General features: G+C 40.1%; 1 protein-coding gene across 1 annotated transcript; it reads left to right on the top strand.

Moving 5' to 3' along the window:
* Positions 1-4,943: 4,943 nt before the first annotated feature.
* Positions 4,944-13,590, top strand: lsm12b (LSM12 homolog b). Its single transcript, XM_064321726.1, has 5 exons — positions 4,944-5,147; positions 8,648-8,781; positions 8,908-9,017; positions 9,262-9,388; positions 13,010-13,590. Exons 1-5 carry the CDS (start codon positions 5,021-5,023, stop codon positions 13,100-13,102), a joined length of 591 nt encoding a protein of 196 aa, XP_064177796.1. The 5' UTR covers positions 4,944-5,020; the 3' UTR covers positions 13,103-13,590.
* The last annotated feature ends 38 nt before the right edge of the window (positions 13,591-13,628 follow it).

Genomic DNA, 13,628 nt, shown 5'->3' with positions numbered 1-13,628 from the left:
ATAGTGTATGGGGACCAAAGATACTTCTCCTAAAGGGAACTTTCTGAGAGACACAGAAGTGAATGCAGAAAGAAAACTGGCATCTATATGGCTACAAACTTGGCAACCAGAGAATCAAAATCATAACATAATTTTATATTTGCAGCAATTCAACTCCATACACTCTGTTTATGATGGGGCTATTGATAGCCAAATTTACAGAACACAACAGTTTAAATTTAAGATTACAGTTTTTGTTTCCTTCGCTTTTCCAAATCATCAGATAGAAGTTTTTGGTTGACAGCAGGAGACAGTTTTACCAAAGACTGGTCAGGTGCTAGCATTAGCCATAACACTTGTAGAAATGAATGGTAGCAACAGATTCGTTAAACCATCTATAGATTTGTGAATCCATTCTACAGATTTGTGAATTTTGCTACAAAAATGCTTTCAGTTTCCTGCCTATGAAAAGAAGGAGCCTAATAACAGTGCGCCATCTGGTGTTTCCTAATGAGTGGGCAGCGCCTGAACACTTTCAAGTTGGAGTATTGGAACCATGGTAATACAGAGGATGTGTCATTACATAATAAACATCAGATAACAGAAATAAATTATATTTTTTTAATAAACCATTGTATCAGGCCCATTGTCTCAGGCCCTGGAGGAGTGGGGGCACAATGATCTTATTAATCCAATTAATTTTGAAAATGTTATTAATAGTGTCAAATTTCATTGCATTAACTCCTTCTGAATAGTAACTTCTGAATAGGATAATGGGTTGTGGTATAATGCGTAAGGAGCTGGTCTTGTAACTTAAAGGTCAAAGGCTTGTTTCCCAGGTAGGACACTGCCATTGTATATTTAATCAAGGTACTTAACCTGCATTGCTTCAGTATAAATGGTGGCAATGTAAATGCTATGTAAAATGCTGTGTAAGTTGCTCTGGATAAGAGCACCTGCTAAATGCCTGTAATGAATAACTTCTTATGATTGTCTTCTTTTTAGCGTATTCAGTCTTATTAACTATTTAAACAAGAGTGAATTAATATTTGTACAAGTTCTCTTATCTACATAGATGGACAACGCTGGATATAAAAGTCTTGAAATGCCTTGAGCTTTTGATAGTGACACTCTACACCTTGAATAGTGACATCTCTCTGTAACTAACAATTGAAGATATTTTTTGCTTTTTCTAATTCAGGCAAAAATATTCTATGAAATTCTGTCAGAAGATGTTTTATTTATCTTAATACCAAGGTATTGGAGAAATTGTTTCTTTTGTAATCTGCCTAGATGTTTTGTCAGAACTATGCACATTAATTCACTCTTATTTTGATGAATAATTTGACCAAAATGTTCTATGGCTACAAAAATAAAAGGATGATCAATAGTTTCATGGGCTTTATAATAATTTCTAAATTAAATAAATTTGCATCATTATGAATTTAATCTGAGTAGTCGAGGATATCCAGGCCAAGCAAATATTGTCTGAAAAATATGCCTGCCTTTCATGAAACCTGGCTGTAATAGAATTAATTTTCTCCAAACAGATTTTTAATCTATTAGCATGCAAGGCAGCTAATAGTTTTTAATCACAATTGAGCAATGTTATTGGATGCCAATTATTTGAGTAGTGTACAGCTGTATCCAAAATCACTCTCTCCCTCATTCACTCATTTGCAATTCTCTACATAGGAAATACATAATAAGACGCTCCATAGGGAGTAGTATACTGAGATTTCAGACACTTAAGAATCATTGTTGTGCCACCATTGACAGGTGTGTCATCGCATATATATCTCAGGCTAATTTACAGGACATGTCTGTCCTCAAATTTATCCAAATAAACAGTAATGAAACTATATGTTTTATTGTCTTTCTCTGCTCAAAATTTTTCATGAAGGAAGCTGTGTTTTAACTGTAACCAGTAGTGTGTTCATCTCTTCTCGTTTCAATTTGCTGGAGTGCACGAGCAGAGGCGAAGCATTGCATTGTGGTTTTTGTTTTTGCATTTTTGTAGTGCTTCATACACTTCATTTTCTGTTACATTGTAGGAATTTTTGAGGGCACTACATTGTGTACAAATTTTATAGTTGGAATTCGGACACTCAAATAAAATGGCAGAAAGTGAATATGGTGTACTATATCTCATAAAAAACACATTTTCAACGTACAAAAATGCCAAGTTACTCACACATACAAGACATACACCGTCTATAACTCATTCATTCAGACTGCCAAAATCCAGGCCTGCCATTAAAAGTATTGATATCCAAATGACGCCAAGTTACGGTACTACAAACAATATAGGCTATCTTGCCTCACCAAAATTAAATAAGATGTGTTCCAAAGCAATGCTACCCAATATTTCCTCAATTCTTTCAAATCACTTTTAAATGTAATGTGTTAATGCGGAGTTGCAGAACGTACATACGTAGTAATTGTTTGTATGTGGCTAGATAGAGAACAGGGCGAGGTAACATGCATGTAGAAACGTGGCGTTTGCTGATAAGAAGGTTTTGTAAGGTAGCCAAGTGAAGAAATATAGTTAGTAGAAATGGCACAGTAGTGAACTGGTGTAACTTTTTAATAAAAGGAATACATTTGCCGCCATGAAATGCATATGGGTGGCCGTGAGTGAGTTTTGGTAAAGCAAATATAAGCGTAAGAAAACATTAGTGTAAAAGAGGAAACTATCTGCCTGAGGGCGAGGCGGGATTCAATCCTTCAACCGGAGGTTTACCAGTCTGTGACTTTATTAGTGCAGCACCGTGACATAGAATGCGTGAAATATCATTAGCATTACATTACATTACATTTATTTGGCAGACGCTTTTATCCAAAGCGACGTACAAAAAGTGCATTTCATGGTCATAGACAACTGCTAAACACAGGTTCAGTAAGGTACAATACTTATTTTGTACAGCTATTTCTAGCCAAGAACACAGTTCATACAGTGAACACTATTCTGACCTAACCTCTACAAAGCCAACTAGGCAGAAGAATAAGCTACAGTATTAGGACAAATACAAATTACCAAAAAGTGCTGGGATGGGGCAACATGTAACAAGTGTTATGACGATGCCTCAGGAAAGCACAGAAAATCATAACAGACTTCAGCCACCCAGGCTATGGTCTGTTCTCACTGCTGCCGTCTGGCAGACGCTTCCGGAGCATCCGGGCACGGACGACCAGACTCACAAACAGTTTTTTCCCTCAGGCCATCAGGCTTCTCAACCAGCAACATAAATCCCTGGGATCACATTGATCACATGTCCTCCTGTGTATGCTATGTACGTTCAATGTACAATCTTATGCACATATCCATCAGCACTCCTGCACTTTATATATGGTTAATATTTAAATATTTAATACTCCTATTCCCACTGTCCATATCCCCCATCTGTACAGGCTGGTACTATTTGCTGTTAATATTTAACACTATGTTTAATATTATGTGTATTTTTATTATGTGTGATATTTCTTTGATATATTTTAGATATTTTCGATATTTTGCTCTTGCTTCTACGTAGTTGCTGCCTGCCATGTCACAAGAATTTCTTTGCTCAGAATGACCTGTGTTATACTGTGCACTTGACAAATAAAAAACACTTTGAAAAGGGGGGGGGGGGGGGGGGGTTTAAAAGAGTGAAATATACAGCGTGGTGGTGGTTAGTCTAGGTATAGTTTGAAGAGATGAGGCCACGGCAGAAGATGGGTAGTGAGGGGGAGGTTCGGAGAGGGACGGGGAGTTCGTTCCACCACTGGGGAGCTAGGGTGGAGAAGCTCTGTGATCCCTTTGGGCGGGTGGGAGGGGTTGCAAGGTGGGAGGGGTTACAAGGTTACAAGGTTAGCAAACCTGTCCGTGGTTTTAAAGAAGAACACAGGCCAGTAAGCGCAGAAGAACTCCCATTGAATCCATGTGGCTTTGCAATATTGTAGCCGGTTAATAATTGAATGTGTAGACGGTATGTCATAATGCAGTTCAGTTCGGTAAACGTTCGGTGAACGGCGGGTAGATATGGTGCAAAAGCAATAATTGAGAAGTAGTAGACAATTATTAGTGAGGGTAAAAGCAGGTTAAAGAAACATGTTTTTAGCTGGGTTTGAACCTAAGACCCCATGTGAATTTTTGATTGGGTCGTGTAGGTGAAGATTTGGCTGGTGTCGGTAAAATGTCCAATGGGGAGACATGTTGTTAGTGGGATAGGCGGCAGGAAAAACAAGAATGAGAAGAAGAAGACTGAGAAGAAGAAGAAGAAGAAGAAGGAGAAAACGCAAAATCCCCTTAGTTTGGGGCTTTATTGTGTGGACATGTGAAGTTGTTTATGAAATCTGTCTGTTGAAATGGGGTCAGAATGTACAGAATTTAATGTTTTTAAGGGCTGAGTGTCTGTGGCTGTTGTGGTTATTTCTGTGGGGAACCCTGAAAAGTGCCAAACTCTCGGTGCTGTATAGGTATATATATATGGGGCATGCCCCCGCCAAGGCGTAACTTGGCGGGATGGCATACCTGCCATCCCAATAGTGAATATGTGATTTCAGACATAGCCTATGTCTTTGTTAGGCTTTGGTGATAATCAGTAATTATTTACCTAATTATAATTAGATGATAAGTCCCTGATTCTTAGATTCAGCTAGTTCACCATTTAGTAAATATTCCTCAAATAAGGCTAAAATGTATTCATATCATCCCAAAATGTCCTAATAAAGTCCCATTCGTCAGACAATCTGTTCCAGGGCTACTATTTAGGGGAGTTCTTTTTATAACATCATTCAAATCTTCTAAAGGAATTAGAATCACACAGAAATTATTACTATTTTCGCTCGTTTTTGTATTAGTTCTCCCTGTCACCAGAGATTGTTTGATGGTAAAACTGCCTCTGATGACACGAGTAGGCTATGTTAGTAGTAATAAAAAGGAGCGACACAACCACAGGACACAACGTGCATTGTCAATGAACAACGCCCTTTCGTCGTCCAAGTGACGTTATCGCGTAGGTTTACGTAAGGCTAGCGCTCCGGTTTCCTGGCGGAGAAGATGGCGGCTCCTGGACCGGGGGAGTATTTTAACGTCGGGAGCCATGTCTCCTGCCTCACCTGCTTGGGGCAGCGTTTGCAAGGAGAAGTCGTGGCCTTCGACTACCCGTCCAAGATGTTGACTTTGAGTATCCTTTCACTTTTTCGTCGTGCCGTTGAATCGTTGGCTTCTTGGCTGTGAGAGGCCTGCAGGGTAACCGGCCAAACTTGCCAAATAGTGATCCGCGCAGGCGTAGTCTGAAGAGTAGCAACCGAAGTGCCAATCTGAGTACCCATCATAGGGTGGCTTTACTCGATTATTTCGCTTTTACTGTCAGTTACCGGTGTCTTTTCGGAATTACACGTCTGGTCAATGGGCGAGTATTGAGATATGGGCCTGTTTTTTGACCCTCGTGTGTTATGATGGAACATGCACTGTAGCCACTCTTTGGCTTGGTTGGGATCACTATCTGGCAGCTCTAAAGGGGCATCATGGCTGATTTTCCTTACAGCTAACGTTAGCTACTCAGTTTTTAATGTATCCACAAGCTATCATTCAGAGACCATCGCATTGGCTAAGTAGTTAAATGGTAACAGTAGATGCTGCATATCAAAGTATATAGATGGCCCTTGGTCTGACTTTATTTACACGAACGATGGAATGTAATGTCTGCTGACTAGTTGGCTATTTTCCTTATTTGTAGCTGGCTTATTTAACCAGTTTGGTACGTAGCTAACGTTAGCAAGATAGTCAACAAACCTCGCGGTGTTCTTGCTATCATACACATGGTGTAGTTGAAGATGGTTAATGCAGCTGAGTAGGGAGCTAAGTTAATTAATTCGATTGGTTGTTTCGCGGGGTTGTTTAATTCAGATCGCTCTAACGTTATGATATGATCATTCACGTTTGTGGCTAAGGTTGGCTAGCTCGCTACCAAAGAAGCCGATTTCGTCCTTCCGGTAACATTAAGATACCTCGATGACTAATTAGCTATAATCAAACAGCTTAGTTGGTGAACGCACAGAACGATGGATGGGAAGCTTTCGTTTTTTTGGGAAAGCTATCACGCTGGCTAAGTTGCTCTCTAACACGTTTTCTTTATTCATAATGCAATGACCAGCTAATGTCGCGTAACGTTACATCATATTTTGATTTGTTACGTTAGCTTATAAAGTAGCAAAAGAAAGGTTATCTGGCTCACCAGCGTTGGAAGATTAGCCTAGCTAACTGAATCTTTAACTACTTGTCTAACAAATGAAGCATTATCTGCTACATTGCTTTTGAATTTTGTTGTAATGCTAATTTAAACCTAAATCTATTGGTCGTGCGACTTGTTGCTGAAATACTGTTCTGAAATCTTGAACGTTAGCTACGTTAACATTTAACATCAGTCAGTGGGAGGGTGGGACTAGTGCCGGAGTCGTTAGTGACTGTTGCTCTGCAGTGCCATTGTGAAGTGCCGTAAAAAAAAGCAGGGAGTTGCAGTAGAAATCTGTTAATAGCGCAAGTGGACCTGTAGGGAAGTTTAGAAATGAAGGGGTTGAATTTCATAAAGGCCACATTCATATTGTTTCGTATGATCACGTCGTTCTGTGTAACATTTGACTGTGTAATATGTATGTTTATTTCATCATATTGGTTCTTTATTTTTTAAAGGCAGGCACTTATGCCTGTATTATTAAAGGTGCTAAGAAAGAGTGCTGTACTGGGAAGCCTATGTCACTGCCTCTAATTTCCTAGGTTGGATTATAAATCCTGCAGCCCCTGGTACACTTCTGTTTTGAGGAGAACATCTTGGACTACTGGTATTTTACATTTTTAAATGTACATTGTCCATAATGTCCAAACACGATTAGTCTAAGGTATAGACTCTGGGCCTCTTCATTTCTGGTGTAAGATGGCCGTGCATGTGAAGCGTGATTTTTCTTGGCAGGTTGAAAGGTATGTCAGGTCTGTAGGAGCACAATGGAGTGTGTGAGTGCCTTGCATGGGACTCTTCAATGGCTGCAATAGGTCATTGCATTCCATGCCAATTGCAGCTTGCTTTAATATGTCTAGTTTACTCACTAAATGGGTTAATATGGGGCTTTAAAACTTGTTAATGTTTTTGAACATTTGATATGGGAGTACTGCATGCGCGTCGGACAGAATTTTGAAGACGTTTAAAGTTCGCCATTTGCTGTGAAGTCTGAAGGTCATCCCTCATCCCAAGGAGTTACTTATTGTCTCTTGGCCTTCTCAGACCTTGTTCCTCACTCCTCATGTTTTGAATTTGAGTTTTCTTGCGTGATAGGCCCTATTTACCGTTTTTTTTGTCCCTGTTCATTTTGAACATTCCTCAAGGCCACTGGCATTCCGATTCTGTTGATACTGATTTTCATCGGTGTGACTTTGGAAGGTTGATGCGCTCCTTGGAAGCACTGCGTTGTTTGTTTTCTCTTTAGATTTATTTTAGAATGTGCGAAAGATGATCCACTGACTGGAGTGAACACCCTCCCATGAAAATATCCAGCCAATTTACGCTAGTGCTGTGCCAAGTAGTATCCCTGTCAATTTTACCACCTGTTCTCATGGCCTGGGACTGGTTCGGGGTTGCTAAGTCATAGGGCATGTGATTGGATAATATCAAGAAACGCAAAGCCTGGTGAACTTCTGTCTCTTTGCTCCATGTAGCCTATAAGTTCCTGCTTGATTTGTTTTTATTTGTATTTGTTATCTGAAATTTCAAAAATTCAGGAAACTGTTTTCTAAACCTGCCTTGTGCAATCCCACTGTGGTTGCCTTGGATACTGAAAAGCATGTTCTGGAAGCCCAGTGGTCGGCCATTATTCTGTTTCAGTGCTTAACATTGGTGGAATTTTCTTGTAGGTGATGTAGTACCAGGCTGTTTCTCAGTACCTTCGAGGGGCAGGCAGCGGACGGTTAACTGTAGATTATTAGACCAACGAACAGGGTGTCTGTGGACCTGACACAGATTTATAGGAGAGCAACTCCATTGCAGACTGCATCAGTATTGCGAATTCATGCCATAGTTTTATTTTTTTCAACTTTGCCCATTTGTTTTTGGATACTTATTGTAGTAGTGTTTTCACATATTAGGGATTCTTTGGAGAGTCACAGGTGCTTAAATTTTTCAACCCGTCCTTGCCTCTGGTTGTGAGTACATGTGCATGAATGACTAGGGCTCAAAGGGGGGGATTTCTAGTATATTTCTAAATGTTCCATGATTTCCATGGGAATTTTGTCTTTGCTGCCTTGGAATTTGTTTTTTGTTTTCAAATCCTGTATACTGTACGTGAGCAGTCTACAGGAGTTCTCAGTTTGAATCTGGACCCCCTTTAAAAAGACCAAAACTAAGACTAATCTTGAAACAATGGCATAATCGACAAATGTGTCTTGAGTTCTGATATCTTTGAGCAGTTAGTCGCCCTGTAATAATGACAGAGCATTAATGCACGGGTCATCGTTTCATCACATGCACACTGGGAAACTACAGCTTCCAGCCATCTACCTGCAGCTGCTATTTAACTTTAGTAATACGAAGTGACAGCTGCCACCAGGGGCGTCCAGGAGGCCTCTGAGCCTCTGTTGTAATTTTTTTTTTTTTTCCAAATCTGTGCTGTGGCTTGCCTTGACTCCACCCCTCAGAATGTGCTTCCTCCAGTGGTAAGCCAAACCTCAGCGACGTCGTCTTGATTAATTTAGCCTATGTGTCGGAAGTGGATATAATAAACGACTGCACAGAAACCCCTCCTCCTCTAGCATCACTGAATGTTATCAAGGTAAGCGAGCTGAATGCCTGGTGGGTGTGGGCGAGTGCTCTGTTCTGTGTTGCATGCGCAGTGTTCTTTGCTACCACTGGGAGGTAGTTACGGATGCACGTCCCTTTATTCTCATTCCTGCTGCAGCTTGCCACTCGAGCACGGACGGAAAAGGAAGACAAGTTGTCCCAAGCATATGCAATTAGCGCTGGGGTTTCTGTGGAGGGCCAGCAGCTTTTCCAGACTATACACAAAACGTAAGCAAGCAACCGCCTTTTCTAGCTTCTAGTCTGTTTTGTGTTTTGGTTGGTGTGGGCAGTTTTTACGGCATCACTCTGCTTGTTGTGTAGAATCACCTGTTAGCTTTTTTTTTTTTTTTAACCTTTAGTAGTGTGAAAGGGACTGTTTAAAAGTACATTCACAGAGTGCATTCTTCAGAGTTTGCAGTTTGTAAATGTCAGTGTTCTGTCCAAAGTGCATCAGTGTCTTCTTGCTCTCCAGCATCAAAGACTGTAAATGGCAGGAGAAGAACATAATTGTGATGGATGACGTCGTAATCTCGCCGCCTTACCAGGTCGAGAACTGCAAAGGCAAGGAGGGAAGCGCTTTAAGTCACGTACGCAAAATAGTAAGTATCCGTTATCCTCAGCGTTCAAGTGCATGTATGGTGTGAGGATACAATGCAAAACACATTTATAAAAAGGCTATTTCATTTATTTAATGAAAAGTTACCGAAACCCTATATCACCCTTGTGATGAAGTAATTGCCCCCTTAAACTCAATTACTGGTTGCACCACCTTTAGCAACAATAACTGCAACCAAACGCTTCCCGTAATTTGATATCAAGTCTTTCACATCACTGCAGAGGAAGTTTAGTCCACTCTTCTGTGCAGAACTGCTTCAGACAAATTGGTGGGTTTTCAAACGTGACCTTAGCTGAGGCCTGCAGTGTTTTGGATGTTCTGGGATCTTTTGTGACTTCCTGGATGAGACGTTGCTGCGCCCTTGGGGGAATTTTGGCAGGCCGGCCCCTCCTGGGCAGATTCACCACTGTTCCTAGTGTTGGTGTTCCATTTGGAGGTGATGCCTCTCACTGTGGTTCGGTGGAGTCCCAGCGCCTTAGAATTGGCTTTGTAACCCTTTCCAGACTGATGTATTTCAACAACTTTTTTTCCTCATCGCTTCTGGAATTAAATTTGATCGTGGCATAGTGTGCTTGTAGAAATTTTGTGGTGTCTGCTTCACTCTGATCACAAGATTCAATATGAGTGAGATTTATATTCAGTAGGGCTGGCTGCGATCAAGCCTGGCTGTGATCAGTGAGATGAAAAATCAGGGAATGTTCAGGGAAGGTCATAAATGGACAAAAGCGTCTTTCACAGCATCAGTGTGAAGTGTAAGTGTATGCTGCCATTGCTAGCTTTGGTTCTTTTAGTGCTAAAGTGAAATCAGTATTTTAAACTTGAATATCACTAGACTGCTGAAGACTGTTTGTATACGTATTATTCTGTATAATCTCTGCAATGTTTTCCATCAATGCAGGAGTCCTGTAATTGTGATTTTGCTGTTGTTAACTTGTCTTTCTTGGTCAGTGTAACCTGGATTGAACTCATCTGGGTTACCAAAATGTTTTTTCACATATAAAAATATTTAAATCTAGAGTGAAAATGCACTATAACTTCTATTTTAGCGATTCATATAGCCAGTGGTACGGGAGCAGAAAGGTGGACTTGCGCACATTTTCAAATGGGTATTCAACATTGTGTGTGGCCACCCCAAGGCTGATACTGCACTAAAAGCAGCATGGGGAAATGGCACAGTAACATTCAGTGTGTAAACATGGACGTTATCTTTGGCTTGCGTAACACCAAACAAATGAAAGTGCATTCAAATTCCTACTAGCTTCATTTGGAAAGAAAAGCGTTGATGCAAATTAACACATTTTCTGTCTATTTAAATGTTCTTTTGCTTTGTTTTCAGAGGTTGAATTAAGTGTGTGAAAGGACATGTGAAACTTAAAGTTTTAAAGAAGGTTGTACACATGTTGTCTTTTTCTTTTGAAGTTATTGTACATTAACTGATGTGAATATGATAAACTAAGTTGTGAGGCGGGCTTAAAAAAATACGATTGCGATTGCAGCTATAATGGCTGGCTCTAAATGTACTGTGTTTGGAGATAAGGCCCACCCATATTGCAAGAGTAAATGCATTGTAAGACCATAGTCGGATTAAGATGTGTCCACTTGCTGCCACAATTGTTTCAATATTCTGGAAATGGCATGATGCGTGAGCAAATTTCAGTGCCCTTGCAGGCATTGATATGATCATGGAATATGGACATGTGAGCTAGAATAAACTGGCTCACTGAAGTCAATGTGACGTGGGCTATATTAGCTGACATGTCTTGGTAAAATGTGCATGTAGATTAACTCATTGCAAAAGCAAGAGTTTATAGTAAACCATGCTTACCACTATGCCACTGTGCAGACTTGAAAGCTTGTCTGCAGCAAAGCTTGTAGTCCGTAAACTCCAGTGAGCCATAAACCATACAGAAATTTCCCACTGCAGTTTTCTTGCCAATATCTTTGTATTGACCAGCATATGTGGCAGGTTCTCCTTTTATATTCACTTCTCATAAGTTCATAATAAAGGACAGATCACTTGACTGTTTTTCTGATTTGGCCATTTTTATCTAGCAAACCTTAACTTTTGCAAACTTTTTCTGATTTTTGTAATTTTTTTTGGTTGGCAAGCAAGTTTTCAGTTTGAGAACAGGAGAACAGTGCTTTCAAGCTTTAGTGTTAAATAGCCTGCATGGAATTAGCACTGCAGTCTTACGACCGAATAAAATTACACCACTAAGAGGTTGTGTTTACCTTTGCATTAACTACATCTCACTGTAAAGTCTGGCCAGAACAATCACATTTTTGTATACAGGGCATGCAACTTAAAACTTCTCTGTTGACCTTGCAAGTTAGTGTTTATACAGGACAGGCAACATTCATTCTGCCCGAACAGTTCAAAATGAAAAATGGGCATTGGACATGTGGTAGTGAGTAGTGTGTCCCAATGTTTTCCCCACTGTATCAATGTGAAAGAGTGTGTTTAAATACATGTTTTCTGCCATGCTTTTTTTTGTTTTTTCTTTCTTTTTTTAACACAAAACATTCACGTACAGCACATACATAGATGTTTCAAGAAAAGTAAAAGATTCTCAGTAAGGAAATGTTAAATAACAGTGGATGCTTTGCTGTAATTTGCATACAGTAGTACTAAACTCAAATGAATGAACTCGTTTTTTTGTTATAAAGGTAGGAATAATGTTTCATGGGGAGCGAATGTGTTTGTATTTCGCATGTGATATGTGTTAATTGTCACTGAATTGTAACCTTTTCCCACTTACGCATAGAGCAGTTATCCTTGTTGGGAGCAGTGTAATTATGAAGTTTCAGGTTTTTACAGTCTTCACAGAGCACGTGCAAAAATACATTGCATTGTGACAGTCTTTCTTGAGCACTCCCAGAAATGCTGTCCCATTAAACATTGGGCTTGGTGATGGTCAGCTCAGCTCAATATGAATTATTTGCTAAAGACAACACTACGCTTGATGTCGCCGCCTCTCTCTTTTGCAGTTTGGATTGGGATGGGGCAAAGATGCTGTGTTCCAAGATCCGATTGGTCTCATCTCTTCAGCTCTGCTCTGCACGCTTATGGCAGCCATTTTACTGCTGAAGGGAAATATTTTCACTTGGAGGATGTCCAAAAAAGCATAACTGAAATCACATGTCCAGGAAATGTCATTTCAACACAGTTTAAAAACTTTTTACTTTGTACTGCAGATGTCATTTGTGATGAGGTCCACAAAATCAGATTCATGGCTTTCATACTGGTAACCGTTTGAGGAATTTCAGAAGAAATGAACTATTGAAAATATTCTGCAGTCACAGCTGTTTTTCCAATTTGGAAATGAACTAATTCAACTCAAGACTAATTAATTGAAATACAATTGAACATCTGCTTACAGCAGTATTGCTAACATTATAAATCGCAAGCCATTGAAAGGGTAAAAACCAGCACTTTGCCAGAACTGCTGTGGCTTTGGTGGGTGTTGTGACCACGGTGAAATGACTGGGAACTCCACACCGTTGTCACAGCTACACTAACAAAGCGTCCATTGACGTGGTCACACCTTGTCTTGAGAAGCTGACCGGGACTCATGTGCCGTTCTGTCTCCTGTTCTCTCCCCAGGTTGAGAAACATTTTAGAGATGTGGAAAGCCAGAAGTCCGTGCAGCGGTCACAAGCACAGCAAACACAGAAGGACTCCACTTTATCATCTTGAGCCAGTGGTTGGGCTTGGGGAAGACGACAGAGGCCGTTTATTTCCGCTTCCAGTCGAGGCCAGCATCCCTCACCCTCATGCCTGCGGCAGTGAGGAGAGCTGAGGGCCTTCGGTCTGGGAGACCGAAAACATTTAAAGAAAAAGAAAAAAAAAAGAGGAAAAGGTTAAATTCTCAATTTAGACTTTTTAAAGATAATTTAAAGAAAAAACAACCCCCCACAAAGTTTCCTTGACTAACTTTTCGCCCCCCCCTCCCTCCCCCAAACCTGCCTTTTTTTTCTCCCTGTCATCCTCCCTTCACCCCTTCTTCCATTCCCTCTGAAAGAGAAAGATAGAGCAGTCAGAACCTTGTTAGCTTTTTCTTTGTTTCCTTTTTGCCGTATCCATGTTCAACAAGTTTCTGCATTTTCTGTATTTTAAAACAAAATGTGACTTAAAATGACACACTTTAAAAAGGACATTTTCTAAAATAAAAGTAACAAAAATTCTGACTGTAATACTGTAATAGCTTTTTTGCAAAGCTAAA

Source organism: Anguilla rostrata, chromosome 2, assembly GCF_018555375.3.
Source record: "Anguilla rostrata isolate EN2019 chromosome 2, ASM1855537v3, whole genome shotgun sequence".
NCBI classification, from domain to species: domain Eukaryota; kingdom Metazoa; phylum Chordata; class Actinopteri; order Anguilliformes; family Anguillidae; genus Anguilla; species Anguilla rostrata.
This window is presented reverse-complemented; position numbering and strand designations above follow the sequence as displayed.

Excerpts from the sequence above, each read along its gene's own strand:
- lsm12b (XM_064321726.1), top strand. The coding sequence starts at position 5,021 with ATGGCGGCTCCTGGACCGGGGGAGTATTTTAACGTCGGGAGCCATGTC. Across the intron at positions 8,782-8,907 it reads CATCACTGAATGTTATCAAG|CTTGCCACTCGAGCACGGAC; the intron begins GTAAGCGAGCTG and ends TTCCTGCTGCAG. Across the intron at positions 9,018-9,261 it reads TTCCAGACTATACACAAAAC|CATCAAAGACTGTAAATGGC; the intron begins GTAAGCAAGCAA and ends CTTGCTCTCCAG.